This window comes from Argopecten irradians, chromosome 4 (assembly GCF_041381155.1).
Source record: "Argopecten irradians isolate NY chromosome 4, Ai_NY, whole genome shotgun sequence".
Classification (NCBI taxonomy): domain Eukaryota; kingdom Metazoa; phylum Mollusca; class Bivalvia; order Pectinida; family Pectinidae; genus Argopecten; species Argopecten irradians.
The window spans coordinates 34,067,838-34,086,419 of NC_091137.1; the positions used below are offsets into that span (position 1 = coordinate 34,067,838).

Consider the following 18,582-nt stretch of genomic DNA (forward strand, 5'->3'; position numbering starts at 1 on the left):
AAATGTACAATCTTTTTTCTTTCACGGAAAATCAAGTTATTCGGCTGACCTATTTCAGAGAGTGAAAAGCAATGTTAAGAAACAACAAAAGCAGTTTTCAATAAGAACACACAGAGCAAATTTCAAAACCCATTCATAGCACTTAATTTCAATTTGATTTAACTATTTTAATAATTATATAAGATATATATATATATATATATATATATATATGTGTGTGTGTGTGTGTGTGTGTGTGTGTGTGTGTGTGTGTGTGTGTGTGTGTGTGTGTGTGTGTGTGTGTGTGTGTGTGTGTGTGTGTGTGTGTGTGTGTGTGTGTGAAATGCTATCGCTTAGAAAATTATTACGATATCAATATACCAACAAAATATCATTGCTGTTTTATATGTAGAGTTAAGACAACTGAATGTATTGAAAGTCTTTTTATCGAAAATGAATTGTTCACATTTGGTCAGATTCGACGGATATTAAAATGCCCTAATCAATGACCTCGGACTCGTTATATAAGTAATGTCATTGTTATATAAACAGAAAATATTAATTATATATGTAAATTATAATTATTGATTTCCTTTGAAATTGCAGTCAGTGCTCATCGTGTCCATTCACAGACTGACTGGCTATTACACTAGAGGGAACTTCGATTCAACTGACAACATGATCGGCCATCTCAACGACAGCCAATATGATATAATCAACACTGCCAACTCCAGTGTCTTGGATAAATCTTTAGGACGTCCCTCCACAAGAGACGACATTCTCTTTATAATGTACGGAGTCCTTGTCCCGCTTGTGGTATTCTTCGGATATGTGGGCAATGTCATGACTGTAGTGGTGTTGCAAAAGAAGACGATGAAACCAATTACAAGCATTTACCTCCAGGCGCTGGTGTTCTCCGATATCGCTTTTATAACGTGTGCTTTCATCGCATTGTCCATGCCGATATTACTGGCAACGTGTCTCGATCCTGATATTGGTCTCAATGTGTTCAACACTCGTGGATATATCGCTATCAACTTTTTCCTTATGACGTCACTGTTGTGTAACGAGTACATCCTTGTACTTGTTTCCATTGACCGGTATGTTTGCGTGTGTCACTCCCAAAAACATACACAAATTTTCTCAAGAACCAAAGTCATTTTGTCGATTATCGGCGTGGTATGCTTTTCGGCGATTTATAACATTCCACGAATTGTGGCTGTTAAGATAGAGGTATCGCCTTGTAGCAACACAAGTGCGTCCGTGACTTGCTACTCGGTATTAATGACGGAGTTCGGCGAGAGTTTCTTATATCAGAAAGTTTACGCTGTTTGGATTTATGCCGTTGTGAATTTTGTCATACCTCTGATGGTCATCGTAAACCTGAACATCCCCATTGTGAGGAAACTGTGGAGAAAACAAATCAAATGTAAACGGCTTGGAATGAGGAGAAATTCTGCCAAAGACCATGTTACACTCGTCCTAATTCTGATAATGGCGATATTTGCTCTGATACAGACTCTTGGATTTATCAACCAAGTTTATTATACCTACTCTCTTGAGGACAGTCATTCTACAACATACTTAGTTGATGTGGTGAACGTTTTGTATGTTATAAATTCGAGTATCAATTTCATCATTTATATAGCCATCGGTGAAAAATTTCGAACAACGTTTTCACAACTTGTGCAAGCTAGATGCATAAAAAAGACCGGCCAATAAGGAATTGTATCTATTATTATTGTTTTTGTTTGTTTTTTATTTACCGATTCGTCGCTTATTATCTTGAACGAATTCTTTATATCATTTGTTCGTTATTTTTTTGTCAATCCGTGCACCATTGTAATAAGATTCATTCACGAATAAGTTTATATTAAGAGTGATATATTTATAATCAAAATATCGGATATTATTTCGTATAATTTTGACAACCATTGTGTACAATCATGACAATAAACATCATCAACAATATATAATCATCACCTTCAGGGATGGTAAATTTACTATCTAATGATAAACGCCTTTACAAATCTGAGTTTAGTAATGGTAATATCAACATCATAAATATGAATAAATTTCATTTTAGCGATGACATCATAATCATCCGAATTGCGTTATATATCATCCTCCAATATTATTAATGATAATCCTGATCGTGGGTTCACTTTTCTCCTGAGGCTATCTATCGCTAGATTATTCAACAATGCAATTTGATAAAGTAACATATATTGATCGTATGTGTAGCTATTTCATCATCACCCTTTAAATATTGACTGTAATTTATCATATTAATCAGGGTTGATTTGTATCCCACTTTGCATCAACATTATAAAGCGTATTTGATTCCATTATATGTTAATAAGCTGAAGGTAACTGTTTGTTATAGTGTTGATGTTTGATTACCATGAAAATTGTATCGGCTAATTGTGGTACGTGTATGTACAGAAAATCTCGTGTATCTTTTTTTTTTAGAAAATATCCAATGTATCATCTAAGAGAAAAATAAATGAAAATGCGTTTTTGAAGCAATTTTACAATTTTTCACAAAAATTGGAAATTAATGGTCATTATATGTTACATTATTGACAAATGAAAGTTGAATAAAATGAATACTGAAAAATGAGTATATGTGACAGTGACGACTGTATTTTCGACTGCAATGTGTATTATTGGGTTAGTAAGCGGTAGTGTGACGAACACCTGGGACCGAGGATGTATGTAAGGCATTATCCACGAAATTTAAGTGCCAACAAATTGTATATTACACAAAAATTGTACCCAACGAAAATAAATGATTTCACAGTATTAATCAAAGTTTTGTACGAAAACATTCAAAAATTGATATTTTCTAATAATATAACTATTGGATTTAATTTCTTTTCGCGGCAACTTAATACAATGTATATTGAATCCATGCCTAAAGACTTAACATTGCGTGTAATATTAAGATTTAGACAGGTTCTCTACATAATCTCTATTTAAAACCTTTTTACGGTAACTAATTATCGCGAGTTCTTAATGCGCTAAATGTTATCGCACGCGAAAAACAATTACTTGACAGTATTTGTACAATATTTATAAGCATGCATTTGACAACAGACCAAAGTTCGACCTTTAATGTGATATATGATTTACTAATCATAACGAGAATTGTCGCAAGAGTGGCCAATTAATATCCCCGCTACACAAATTTAGTGATAACTCCATAAATAGGGGATATTGCAGAACCCTTTATCGTACACTCAATTCTGCTTTATGTCGGGGTTCTGTGTACTAAATTCAAAATCTGTTAAGTAGTTGAGGAGTTTGCCGGTCTAATGTTTACATACATACAAACAGACGGGCAATCCGATTTCAGTGTACTCCCTTTAAATTCGTATTGCAGCTCTTTACTTTAAATAACTCTGATAAACACAAAGTCCGGTTTTTATCGTGGTAGAACAAGGCATAAAAAATTCATGTAAATGACGTTCCTTTGGTTATTTGGACATTGGTTATCCGAAATCAAGAAAATTAAGGATGCTCCACCGCTGACAAATGGTATTTTTTCACTATCAAAAACAGGAGCAAACGAATTAGTACTTTTCTACAATTACAAAAGTTACTTACTTTACACCATTACCACTATTGAAAATATTGAGCTTCTAACTTTACTACATGACAAAGATATTGAAAATAATTATTTGCATCCCGAACACATTCCGTGGCAACATGTCCTATATGGAATGAAGAATTGATTGCGCATGAGCCATAAGCAAATTATTTTTTTCCATATTATTTTTGTGTTAATTAGACTTACGGTATATATACACAATTAAACACCAATTATTGTTCAATTGATGAGTATCGTTCATGCTCTGTCGCCCTTAGAGCATTTCTAACTTACATTCTAACAAGTTTGTATGGAAAAAACATGCTCAACAATGGTTGATTTTAGATAAAAAAGGAAACTAGCTAAAAAGATTTCAAATATAATTTATTCAGTAATTTGGTTGACACTCAAGTAATTTAATTTCTTTTACAATGACATTCCTCTCATAAAAATCGGAAAATAAAACAACAAAAAATCGTCAGACTTAATTAATTGAAATATGTATGATTCGTCAAGTTTACAACAATAGGTCGATGAAACAATGAAGTAATGAACAGAAGACAATGGGGCCGTTACCAAGCGACTGTCATTCCATATAATTACAAGTTCAATCATGCAAGCAGAGGGTGGCGATGAACACAGCGTGGCCAAAGAAGTTGGAAACATTTTCATTGTATAGTATAAGAGTACACCGAACCATATCGTTTAAGATCAAGTATCTAAATTGAAATTGGATTAAAAGTTAAATATATTACACATTTCCTGGTGTTTGTGATTTAACAATACATTCTGACATACAATTGAGTGGCAGTGTGATTTTGAGATCAACCAAACGCTATTTATAACTTTATTCGCTTAATGCTTTATTTTAGCGAGATTACGGACAACAACGCTACACTGTCTATATGAGTTAGTGAGCTAGGAAAATCAGGACGATTTCCGAAGTAGATAAAAACTTGAGATGATTAAAATTATAGAATGGTTGTGTGTTCAATGAGATAAAGGCCATGTTTTTATACATGGAGCCCAAAATAAGAATAGATTTAGTGGAAAATCGTGTAGCTTTTAATGCCGACAAAAATGCATTAGAAATTTAATTCATATTAGAAATTTAATTCATCATCCAGGCATCATAGAAATGCCACTACTTCTGTACCCAAGCATTCGACAATATCTGTTCAAACCATATAATTTTATATAAACATATACTGTACACTCGGTCACTTATATAATTGATTTTAATAGTGTCTTTTAATTCTTAACCTTCAGTTTGTATTTTTTTCATTTGATAACCTGTTCATCTATTCTTAACTGTGGTACGTAGACTGTGATAAAGCTATGTAAAGTACAAAAAATAGCGTTTGAAGAGACTTTTATTTCCCTTCAGAAAATAAAACTCTCACTTGGAAACATACTACATTTGTAATGCTATACAAATACTTATATATTTGAAACCCATTGTCATTAAAATTAATTGAAAAATCACGAGTACTATCACTCCATTGCACTTCTTCTAAATTTTCTTCATTTGCTTTTCAACATTACTTTTCAAATTGTACCAATGGCAATGAGCATAGCAACACCGTAGTGTCTCCGTCTATAATCACATAAGCGTACTTATTGTAATATCATTGTACTTTAGATCATGACCTCTCTGTGTCAATCATTTAATTAATTTTAAATATCCATTTACAATTTCTTTTTTATCAGAATAAAATATATGTACATGCATCCTTTCCTACATATCAATTAAACATAAAAACAAAACAATAAATAGGTTTGAATAATGCATCATATCTCTGTCTATATTACATTCTAACAATAATTACACATATATCATATAACACAGGCATCAAGACATGTGTAAACACCTTAAAAAGGTTTCTTCTTCCTTCTTTTGACCTTCACAATAAATATATTTCATCATCAAACAATACAATGATGAACAACATAACATCAAATTCGTGAAAGGTATGTGTATAGACTCAATACGTAACAGTATTTTTCCGTCAATTTTTCTAATTGCACATCCTTCTATCCACTTATACGTTTACTAACGATACAAACAGTACAGGAAAAAGTAGACTTTGGCATGTCTATGTAAGGCAATTAAAATGCGTTATCGTTTCATTTAAAATAGGAGATAAAAAATTTCAAAATAAGAAATGCCTTTCACACAAGATCTGCAAATACTGGTTTCTACATGAAAGATTTTTTTTCAAATACAGTGATAATTTAATTGGGATTATTTCATTCAGTTGTGAATGTAGTGAATTCTAAGTGGCGTCGCTTTCTGAAAAACCAACTTAATATACAAAGCACATACATGCACAGTATATATAGCCATATAGCCAATTATATACGCGGGTCAAAATTTTCACAATTTTTCCTAAAAACGGAAAATTTAATGTCAGCATTGCATTGAGGATCTATCTTTTTGGGTCCATATGACTGAAACATTTTTCTTTCGCTTTCATAGTAATGTCCGCGAAACCTCAAAAATATAATTCCCACGAATATAACCAATTATATGGTATTAACTTAAACGTTATTTTATTTTTATATAATGTCATTTTTCTACCCCGTCAAATAACGAGTACACTGCATGTGCATTCTACAAATATTTTAATTTCCAATAAGTAAATAGCGACTTTTGAAGACGAATAGTTGTAAAAAGCAGTAAGTCACCTGCTCCTTTTCATTATATACATAGAAATTCTCACAATTTTACATTCTTGTAAAAATGAAGATGAAAACATAAAAGGTTTTTTAACTTCTAGTATGTCTTTGAATCAGTCATACTATAATTTGAATTGTATGTAGGTCAAACTAAGAACCATTTTACTTGAATGAACAATATTTCACCGGGGTGAAACAAATTTTCAGTACTATTAGGCAGGTAAGCAAGTTCAATGCCAGGACAAACGTTTTCGATGAAAATTTCTTTAACATTTAGTCTAGAATCACAGAAAACATTAATAAAATTGTGTACCGTCTAGAAACGGTGATTAGTTTGATCAATAGTGAAATAAATAAAGCAATTATTAATTAGAAAAGACAATATTTTCCTCCATTGCATTTAAATAAATCCACTCATATTTGTGATAGTAACAGACCTCACTCCCAAGACTTTAATGAAGTAGCACTTCTGCAAATATTTTCTAAGCCACATTTTATAACGATTAATCTACAAATATTTGTTTAACCCAGGCTATATGACGATTAATTTACAAACATTTGTTTTACCCAGACTATATAACGATTTATTTACACCCATTATTCATTCATACTCAGTCTGGCTCTTTCATGGCACACAAAGATATTAAAGATATCAATAAACGTATAAATCGTACATTTAGACGTGCTGTAAATTGTCAAAAATAATGGCAACAGAAAATAATGTGTGCATCAATATATTACACATAATACATGTATCTTTAGAAAACATATCGTATCACAGTCGTTACAATTACTAATTGTAAACTTTCATACCCTAATACCATAATATTTTTATTTCTGGTATCTACTGTCATTTCAACATACAATGTATACAGATTAGAGAATGTTTAACGACAAAGCCTGTAAAAGGCATAAATATCCCCTTTCTTTGTGATATTGTTTCATTTTATTAATATTTTCCTAGCAAATGGTGATATATTTTATAGGTTTCCATGCCTCTGTCTAAGATTTATGGTTTTTAAACGTGTCTTGTTAAATAAATACCAGTTTTATAACCTAGTCTCAGTTTTACAAGAAAGAGTAATTAGGATGCAGAAATATTATTACAATTTACAATCTGTCAATCTCCATTCATTTTCACTCAGGAACATCCTCTCATTGACTAAGAACTAGCACCACGAATCGTAAAAGATCAATAATCAGAAACAAATGACACAGATTTGAGGTTCTTAATTACTCAAGTAATATTTCAAATCAGACTTAGATAATAAAATTATCGTAATAAATGAAAGGTTCTAAAAGATGATTTCTAAAGTTCATACTTACATTCAATGCAGCCAAAACCTATCTAATAAGTGACCACAACGGAACCCAACTTAGTGAATATGTATATGAGATGACTTTACGAACCTAAACCACAGTAAGATGAAAGATGGTAAAAATATGACTGAAGGGGAGCTCTAATTATCAATTATTAAATCACAAAGGTCTTAAGAGGACATGATTAAGAAATGAAGTTACTCAATATGACTTAATGAATGATGGGAGACTGAAAGAGACATTTTCATCACCAAATCAAACAGACATCATAACACAATAAAACATTTCTACTTGCCTGTTAGACAGGAAGTTCAGTTCTATCAATAAATACTTTTAAATACCAAAACCACTTAATCAAAACTGGCTAAATCTGTAATCCAACTTATTTTTGCGGTGATTGAAATTCGCGGTTTTGCACATAATGACTTTTTCACGACAATTTGATTCTCGCAATCGCGACCTCTTAGTCTTAATTTCTGCTTTAAAAACTGCATTTGTAACATTAAGGTGGCGATATATTTTCACGATTTCTTATCACCCACGAAATTGAATCGTGCGCAAAAACAAGTTGTTTTACAGTATCTGTTGATAGCTTATCTAAATGAATCGCATAGCAAACAATCTGTCCTAAAAATAACAAATAGAATCATTCTCAAAGTACAGTTTGTGAAAGACTGAAGATCAAACATTTCAGATTGAGTAACCATAAAGCGAATCACACATGTCTCACATTAAATCATACACTTGTATTTCATATTGGTATTTGCATGTAATTTTGAAGTTATGAGTTCCTGCTACATACATTATATAATTCCTGCTACACTTATGTGTAGCGTGTTGCCTCTTCATTTAGGATACACCCTCCGTTGGTTGTACAACTTCGGACCGCTGGCATGTACGGCATTGTGCTGTCCAGATTTAAACTGTGTGGGGTCAAACATGGCAGGCGGTCCGCCTGGTGTTATAGTTGTTGCCTGGCTTGACTTCTCATCCTGCAATACAAAGTATCACTTACGGCAAAGGAGTATAAAACACTCAAAGTTACATCTCTATGGTCGATCTAAAACTATCCGCTTTCTGCATTAAATTCTTTGATAATATGCCAACAAGTATGAATATTCTATTAGACTGACATAGTATGGCCACTATAATTAATACAATCTATAAAGGTAACAAAGTAGGCTAACACCATTAATAATCCTAACAGTATTCCATCTTTGTATTCTACTGAAGTCTGAATTATCACTCTTGCGGGAAGGTACTGATTGACATCGTTATATTGTGAGTGAAACTCACGTGATTTGAAATTTATGACGCTACTCTCGTAAATGAATGACGTCACCATGAACACTTGACCACAAGGACAGATCACTCTTTTAATGAGCAAAGCTGGGATAGGAAGTATTGTTCAACCAAAGCAAAGCCGAAATAAGAAGTATTGTTCAATCAATCTCTTTGAAGAGTAGGAACAATGTATAGCTTTTGTATGACAACTGACAAATTTTGAGATACATACAAAATCAAAGAAAATTCTTACAATTGAGAATTTAAACATCTCTAAATAAATCACACCAATATAATGAATAACTGCCTGAATATTAAAATATCAGCACAAAAAAATCATCTTTGTCTACATCGGATTCAATTCAAACTAGGCCTAATATATAACTATGATTTTTTTTTTATTTGCAAAACAGATATAAAACAGACAATTGCAACCTGCCTTAGTGAAAGTATTCTGGACATGTATTATAGAAGCAGTAAAGTTTGTGAGTAAAAAATACCTGCATGAAATTTTTGGTTATGAAACTGTTTTAAAGGCAATTTTATGTCATTAGGGCAAAAAAGACCAAAAATCATTATAAAGAAAAGCAAAACATTTCTTTAAGTATGAGAGACCTTGCAGCGAAAAAGCAAATATTTTTCTAGCATGTGAGATTGTTTCTTTATTTATATCAATTCAGATTACAATCAGGTGCACTACAGTATTTATATCTCATTGAGAAATAAAACATGATTATTGTAGTACGATAGTATTGTGAATTTCAGAACCATCCCATTTAGTCACTGTGTATACAAGACAGAAGGTGAAGATCAAGCAACTTGAAAAGATATTCCATACAATCCTCCTTTTATCTTTATATTTACTGACTAAATATGTACTGATTTGAACATGTTATTATTTTTAAACTTTCAAATTGTCTTCAGCAAACTGTAAGAAGTTACACCAAAGTATTCTTAAAAAATACAAATATACATGTATGATATCAAAAGGGGTAAAAATGGAATTTACGTAAAATCTGTAAATCAAGAATTGGAATTAACAAAAACAAGATCAAGATTATGAAGTTAGTAAAGAAAATATAACATTAACAAGTAATAACTATAAAGAGAAAGTGACATCTAAAATTATAACTTAAGTCAACACAACTTAAAGCAACAATATACAATTAATTGCAAAAATAGTGTTAATGTCTTGATAATAATTATGTTAACAAAACTATTTGTCAAAGACTTCATTTTTTCTTCCTGTTCAGATTATTAAGGCATTTGTAGGGGGTCATCAATTCATTACTACATTGCATTCTATTTACATATAATTTACTAACACTTCTCTGATTTGTTTTGGTTGAACGTTCTATAAACAGTCATATTTCTGTAAAAATGGTATTTTATTCATTAAGCAGAGTTCTTAATGGTGTTTCATTTAAGACTTATAATCATGCACCATCAGATTAATGTATATATTAAATATTTATGTCCAATTCTTGAAATGTTTACATACAACAGAATTGTTTTTAAAAACAATTTCTTCATTCCTTTTCTAGCTCTGTTGAATGTTATGACATATCAAAACAATTAGATTTGCAAAAACACCAGTTTTACTGAGAATTAATATCTAGCTATACATATTGTCTGTAAAACATCTACTTTTCCTTATTCATCCGAATAAATATATGCTTTGTTTTTATATTATGTCCTTCTCATATACGGTCTTCAATCTACTCCATCCACTATCACAGTTTGAAATATGAAGTTATGTTGGAATCCTAAAGTAATTCTAGTTTCTTTTTATCTATTTTTGTAAAACAATCTTTGACAGAAAAGTTTTCAGTTAACACAGTGTGTATTACATGCAGTTAATAAATGGCTGAATCAACATCCTCTGTTACCTGACGAGTTAGCTGTTGGACCTCGTATGATATAGAGCTCATTGAGCTTGTCCTAGACAACTGTAAATGGTAAACCAGGACTGTCATACTAGTATATGACTAAGGTCATACAGGCCCATATATCCCAGGTAATGTAGCCAAGGAAGACATTCATGTTACTGGGACATTAATAGTATGTGCTTTACAGAAATAGTTTACTAGTAAGGAAAACATATCTACTTCACATTACAGTTTCTTGCATATCTTTCATATTTCATTTTTTACACAGGCCATTTATGGAAAATGCATCATTTTTAAAATTTATTTTGGATTCTTTTTTTTATTGTAATTCTTTTGTATTTAAAACACAGTTTGTATGATGTCTAAACATATATATAGCAATGAATTTATGCATAACACCATTTTGAGCTTCCCATATATAGTTTTAATGATTTTATAATAATGAAACAATTATGGAAAATATGTATCTTTTTTGGAATTGCACTTTTACAATACTTTAATTGATAACAATTTTTAAATCTATTTTATTTGTTTTACCATCGTATTTCTTTAGTATAACATGATTTGTTTGATTTCTAGAAATAGCACAATATTATTATTATCAACTTCACTTAATCTATATGAAAATAGTGAAAGTGCAGAGAGAAAAGTGTTGCACATATAATATCAACTAAAACCACCCAGCATACATTTGTCTAAATATTGTAATATGATACATATATATTGGGTTATCAGTTATTGAATCGTTTATAATTTATTGAAATAGTAAATATATATATGGTTATATTATCTTGTACCGAAATATAAACTGTATGTTAATAATATTTTTTTGCATGATATTAATGTAATTTTACCATTTAAAAGATTTCTTCAGCCTTAAAAACAATAAATTAAATAGTCAAAATATCATTTGAAAAATAATTTATTGATGGATAAATTGTTTTCAAGAACATTAACTTTTAATACAAAGTTAGCAGCTTTTGAATCGTCAAAAGCTTTTCTTTTATCATTTATAAATATTATATTGTGACACACTTAAAATCAATCTAAGTGTCTACAAATTAAAACATTGATAAATGCAATGAAATATTGGGCACAGATGTAACTAAAGTGTGAAATCAGAGATAACTGTCTTACTACAGGATCACACCAACTGACTGTAATAATCTCCCTGAATGTATGCAAAAAATAAATAAAATAAAAATAATAGAACATTAGTCTGACGTTTCTCCCTTAATATTCATTAAAAAACTATAAAACAAAAGTTTTATGGCGTCTTAGACAAAATATTTGGGTTGGTTTGATAAGTTAAACATACTATTAACAGCCAGGGTCAATTAAGGAATCCGATGTGCCAGGTTTATTGATGGAGGAAAACCGAAGTACGTGAAGAAAAACCACCTGATATTCATAAAAAGCTAATGTATCCTATGGGTTTTTTGTTATGTGTTATTTTTGTTATGACAAAGAAAACATCCATGCAGCATTTTAGGCAAGAATTCCTATATTATCTCTTATCAAAATCATAATATTGGAAACATTTAATGGGCAAGTCTTTGGTTGTTTCATCAATGACCAACTGTAAAAAAAATCTGACAATACAGTATATTGTTACTTGGGGAATGGCAAGAATAGGTAAGTGCTCAAAATTAAGTAATACAATTTTAATAACAGAATGATTTGCTAATTAAGAGTCTGTTGTATGTTTAATTCTGGCACTGTATAAATCCACGTATGTATTCAACCACTCTAATTAAATATCATTGTGCAAACATCTCTTTTTTTCTATTTATGAACATTCCAGTACACAATTTAATATTATAGTAACAAATAAAGCAGAAATGTTATTTTTTTTCTATAAAACTACAGCCCAAACATAACAAATAATAAACTACAGATAACTTACCTCCCCTGGTGTTAAGGATTGATTCATGTTTTGCTCAGCAGGTGGCGCTAGTGACTGCTGAGGTTCTGGTTTTACATCTGACTGATCATTACCTCCAACTGTACAAAGAAACATTTATATAATTGCAAAGAAAATATCAGAATGTCATGATGTTGCATGTTTATAAACAAACCTTTAAACTTCTGTAATGAGCATGTTTAATCTATAATTTCACATGTGCAGTCAATGATACAAAGCATAGAATAATATATTATTAATACTATAATTGTTTAATATTCACCATTTCTGTATTGATATTCAAATTGCCAGTATTTGTATCTTTTAAATTATTACAATAAAGGTGACTTTATTACAAAACAAGTAGTGAAACCTGTGTATAAAGACCACACAAGGGACACAAGGGACAGCCAAACCTGTGTATAAAGACCACCCAAGGGACAGTCAAACCTGTCTATAAAGACCACCCAAGGGACAGCCAAACCTGTCTATAAAGACCACACAAGGGACAGTCAAACCTGTCTATAAAGACCACCCAAGGGACAGCCAAACCTGTCTATAAAGACCACCCAAGGGACAGTCAAACCTGTCTATAAAGACCACACAAGGGACAGTCAAACCTGTCGTCTATAAAGACCACCCAAGGGACAGCCAAACCTGTCTATAAAGACCACCCAAGGGACAGCCAAACCTGTCTATAAAGACCACCCAAGGGACAGTCAAACCTGTGTATAAAGACACACAAGGGACAGCCAAACCTGTGTATAAAGACCACCAAGGGACAGTCAAACCTGTCTATAAAGACCACCCAAGGGACAGCCAAACCTGTCTATAAAGACCACACAAGGGACAGTCAAACCTGTCTATAAAGACCACCCAAGGGACAGCCAAACCTGTCTATAAAGACCACACAAGGGACAGTCAAACCTGTCTATAAAGACCACCCAAGGGACAGTCAAACCTGTCTATAAAGACCACACAAGGGACAGCCAAACCTGTCTATAAAGACCACCCAAGGGACAGTCAAACCTGTCTATAAAGACCACCCAAGGGACAGCCAAACCTGTCTATAAAGACCACACAAGGGACAGTCAAACCTGTCTATAAAGACCACCCAAGGGACAGCCAAACCTGTCTATAAAGACCACCCAAGGGACAGTCAAACCTGTCTATAAAGACCACACAAGGGACAGTCAAACCTGTCTATAAAGACCACCCAAGGGACAGCCAAACCTGTCTATAAAGACCACCCAAGGGACAGTCAAACCTGTCTATAAAGACCACCCAAGGGACAGCCAAACCTGTCTATAAAGACCACACAAGGGACAGTCAAACCTGTCTATAAAGACCACCCAAGGGACAGTCAAACCTGTCTATAAAGACCACCCAAGGGACAGCCAAACCTGTCTATAAAGACCACCCAAGGGACACCAAACCTGTCTATAAAGACCACCCAAGGGACAGCAAACCTGTCTATAAAGACCACCCAAGGGACAGTCAAACCTGTCTATAAAGACCACCAAGGGACAGCAAACCTGTCTATAAAGACCACCCAAGGGACAGTCAAACCTGTCTATAAAGACCACCAAGGGACAGTCAAACCTGTCTATAAAGACCACCAAGGGACAGTCAAACCTGTCTATAAAGACCAACCAAGGGACAGTCAAACCTGTCTATAAAGACCACCAAGGGACAGTCAAACCTTCTATAAAGACCACCAAGGGACAGTCAAACCTGTCTATAAAGACCACCCAAGGGACAGTCAAACCTGTCTATAAAGACCACCAAGGGACAGTCAAACCTGTCTATAAAGACCACCAAGGGACAGCCAAACCTGTCTATAAAGACCACACAAGGGACAGCAAACCTGTCTATAAGACCACCAAGGGACAGTCAAACCTGTCTATAAAGACCAACCAAGGGACAGTCAAACCTGTCTATAAAGACCACCCAAGGGACAGTCAAACCTGTCTATAAAGACCACACAAGGGACAGTCAAACCTGTCTATAAAGACCACACAAGGGACAGTCAAACCTGTCTATAAAGACCACACAAGGGACAGCAAACCTGTCTATAAAGACCACCCAAGGGACAGTCAAACCTGTCTATAAAGACCACCAAGGGACAGTCAAACCTGTTCTATAAAGACCACCCAAGGGACAGTCAAACCTGTCTATAAAGACCACCAAGGGACAGTCAAACCTGTCTATAAAGACCACCAAGGGACAGTCAAACCTGTCTATAAAGACCACCCAAGGGACAGTCAAACCTGTCTATAAAGACCAACCAAGGGACAGTCAAACCTGTCTATAAAGACCAACCAAGGGACAGTCAAACCTGTCTATAAAGACCAACAAGGGACAGTCAAACCTGTCTATAAAGACCACACAAGGGACAGTCAAACCTGTCTATAAAGACCACACAAGGGACAGTCAAACCGTGTATAAAGACCACACAAGGGACAGCCAAACCTGTCTATAAAGACCACCCAAGGGACAGCAAACCTGTCTATAAAGACCACCAAGGGACAGTCAAACCTGTCTATAAAGACCACCCAAGGGACAGTCAAACCTGTCTATAAAGACCAACCAAGGGACAGTCAAACCTGTCTATAAAGACCACCAAGGGACAGTCAAACCTGTCTATAAAGACCACCCAAGGGACAGTCAAACCTGTCTATAAAGACCACCAAGGGCAAACCTGTCTAAAAGACCAACCAAGGGACAGTCAAACCTGTCTATAAAGACCAACCAAGGGACAGTCAAACCTGTCTATAAAGACCACCCAAGGGACAGTCAAACCTGTCTATAAAGACCACCCAAGGGACAGCAAACCTTCTATAAAGACCACCAGACAGTACAAGGACAGTCAAACCTGTCTATAAAGACCACACCAAGGGACAGCCAAACCTGTCTATAAAGACCAACCAAGGGAACAAGAAATCTTTTTAAGCAAATATCTCTATACAGAGGTGGTCGCTGAGGTAGGTTTGATTATATTTAATTTTGTACTTGGCATTACACACCATTTTCTGAACATTTTCAAAGAAATATTTTTGAGCATAGGTTCACAAATATACCGCTTCATTTTATTATCAATGACAATTTTTATACAGCTAAATGATAACAGGCGGGTTCACAGATTTAATCACGGTGATTCGAGGTTGAATACATACGTGGATTAAATATTGCTGGAGCGGAGGCCGAGGTTGGCATCACATTAAATAGACTTTTGGGTACTGTCGAACTGCTGGTACTACTCCCACTGGTATTCATCACATCTACATACTGGGTACGGGCACCTGTCAATCAAACATTATCTTAATTACTCAATTATTAATTAATTGTACAATGTACCGGTATATGAATCAGTCTGACTGGTGTATATAACTTGAGCTACATACTTTGTAAAAGCACCTTCAACAGTTGAAGTCATACATGTTCAAACCTATTTATATACCTAAACACATACATGTATAACCTACAGGAATCTGTTAATTATAACCAAGTTGTATATATGATTAGTTACTATTTTCTGACTATTCTGCATTTAATTGTCGGTAAAGTCAGTAGAAAGTATCTATTGTTTGCTTCTAATCTAAATGACATTTTAAAGAATCAAAATCTTAATTAGTTTAAGACAAAGGGTGAATGTAAGATAGATGTTTTTATTGAGAATTTTTTTATTAAGATATAAGTTTATTAATACAAAAGTCATAATAGGCATGAAGACACCTGTATACCAAAGCAAACATTTTCAACATTTACACAGAGAACCAGCCACCATATACATATATCATATGTTTCATCTAGGATATTCTAAATAAACAAAAATATCCTTTAACTCAACAGCTTTAGAAATGATGAGTGTATATGCTCAATCTGTTAATTCTAAGTAACAAGCTTTTGTTGTATGTTACAATCAGCAAATGAGAATATCAGAAACAGGCTCCCACAGTATTTCATTTCCAAATATGAATGTGGAGAAAAAATGAAGTGAAAAAAGTGAAAAACTAAAACCCTATAGATGCATGTGAAATGCCTTACATAGCCTATATAGTTAAGTATCAAACTTCAACTTTGAGATAGAAGACAATGAGTAAAATTCCATAACCACTTGGCCACTGTGACTTAAAAGTGGAGGAGGTGGTGACAGATTTCTGACCCTTTTATCAAATACATATTGAAATCAATTTAGTATCCTGGGCCAAGTTTTATGAATATTCCTTAACTTTATGGAATCCCTTAACTTAAAATTCTCCATAGGAAAGCATTGCAAAAGTTAAGGAAAAATCATAACTTAAGGAGCCTTGGTAATGCTTTCATATGGAGAATTTTAAATTAAGGGATTCCTTAAATCTAAGAAATGTTCATGAAAATGGGCCAGCATTACAAACAACATATTATACAGTAAGATTTGTGTCAATTCTAATTTTGATTTTGAAATCTTAAATAGAAAAATTACCCTGATTGACAGTCAGGGATGGGATGTAACAAAATATTGGACAAGCGATATATCACGATTGTATGCCTCTCAATTTGATCAGCTGATGACAAATACAAGAATTCAATAACAAACAGATAGTATGCCAAGCTATTGATAGTTTCAAAAGTCAGACACTTTTCTGTAATTTGGACTACAATGAGGTGCTCACAGAGGTCTGATACAGTAACAGACTAGTAATAGTACCGATTCTAGCAGGTGAAGGGAAGTAACTCTAAATTGAGACTTAACTTGATAGACAGCATTGAGGCCATATAATAGTACTGCCATTGTAGTCTACAATTAGTGAAAACTATCACAATAATAATTTCCCCAAAGCAATGGTGTTTCAATTACTGTGCACAGTAGTAAAAATTGTAGGCAAAAGTTTTCCCTGAAAAAGAAGTCAACTAGGTAGAATTACTGTACTAAAATTTCAAAAATAATTCTCCTAGACTCCCAATATAAATAACAACACTTCAAAGATTGAAACATTTGTCGCCAAAGTCCGTAGATGAATAAATAAAAGCGGCCATTAGTAGGAAATAATTCTATATCAGACCTAAAATCCATGAAACTTTGAGTAAATTTTTTCTAATCATGCTGTTTCTGAATACAATGATTGATTTAAATGAATATACCAACAGAAACTGGAAGCAAAGAAAAAATAGAAAACTCACATTATACATATCAAATGGCTAATTCTAGTTAAATTTATTGTACATCTATAATTGAAATTATATTAATTACAAAGTTCAGATGAAAGATGAAAGTTTATCACACCTAAGCTTGGAATATGACACCAATGCATTGATTTTTAGATACCAAAACAATGTGGGTTAAGCACAATTTACAGTTGATTAGTGCCAACTTCTGGTGATTGTGACGTCATGTTTTGATGTGATTTTTTTGTGATGCCATAACCATTTAAAGGAGGTACTAATCAACAGTTAATTGTTCAATACATGCTGTTTTGGTGTCTCAAAAACCTGGTTCTCAAAACTTCATCAGCAAAATAACCAGCTCTACATTACAGGATAATACTGATATTTTTGTTGTTGTTTTGGTTTAAGATTATGACTTTCTGGAAATAAACTGATGAATGTCAATGGGCTGAACAAATTTGGTCAAAACTATTAACAAATGTTAGGTGTTGGCTTAACACTAATTATCTAAAATGTTCTAACTTATTAATCTACTGCCGATACGTACCTCTACCTTTCGGCCGTGAGAACTTGTTACTGGACGGCGGTGCTCCTGCTGAACCAGCTGTGTTGGGAGTAGCCGGCACTACAAAATAACCACAATCACAATTTTATATTGATACAGATTACAGAATATGTCTGTCACCATCTTAAAGACAAAATCATTTTCTGATAAATCAGTTGAAATTTAGTGAACTGAGATTACTAACAGATTGGTAAATCCTCGACAACTTCCAATTAAATAATCA

At 33.2% G+C, this 18,582-nt stretch overlaps 2 protein-coding genes across 6 annotated transcripts in view; one reads left to right on the forward strand and one right to left on the reverse strand.

Moving 5' to 3' along the window:
- Window positions 1–657: 657 nt before the first annotated feature.
- Window positions 658–1,797, forward strand: LOC138322484 (FMRFamide receptor-like). Its single transcript, XM_069266508.1, has one exon. The coding sequence runs from the start codon at window positions 658–660 to the stop codon at window positions 1,699–1,701; it is 1,044 nt and encodes a 347-aa protein (XP_069122609.1). The 3' UTR covers window positions 1,702–1,797.
- A 2,141-nt stretch (window positions 1,798–3,938) lies between these two features.
- The window catches only part of LOC138321404 (protein transport protein Sec16A-like), a 39,239-nt gene continuing 24,595 nt past the window's right edge, over window positions 3,939–18,582 (reverse strand). For 4 of the 5 annotated variants that reach the window (XM_069265075.1, XM_069265072.1, XM_069265074.1 and 1 more), the window contains 5 exons: window positions 18,342–18,419; window positions 15,823–15,948; window positions 12,650–12,747; window positions 10,744–10,803; window positions 3,939–8,562 (listed from right to left, as the gene is read on the reverse strand). In XM_069265075.1, the coding sequence (XP_069121176.1) occupies window positions 8,416–8,562; window positions 10,744–10,803; window positions 12,650–12,747; window positions 15,823–15,948; window positions 18,342–18,419 (509 nt within the window). In that variant the 3' untranslated portion in view covers window positions 3,939–8,415. The remainder of the gene's footprint in view (window positions 8,563–10,743; window positions 10,804–12,649; window positions 12,748–15,822; window positions 15,949–18,341; window positions 18,420–18,582) is intronic. The other variant, XM_069265073.1, reaches the window with a different exon arrangement.

What these genes read in the sequence shown, in the direction of transcription:
- LOC138322484 (XM_069266508.1), top strand. Translation starts at nt 658, where the DNA reads ATGATCGGCCATCTCAACGACAGCCAATATGATATAATCAACACTGCC.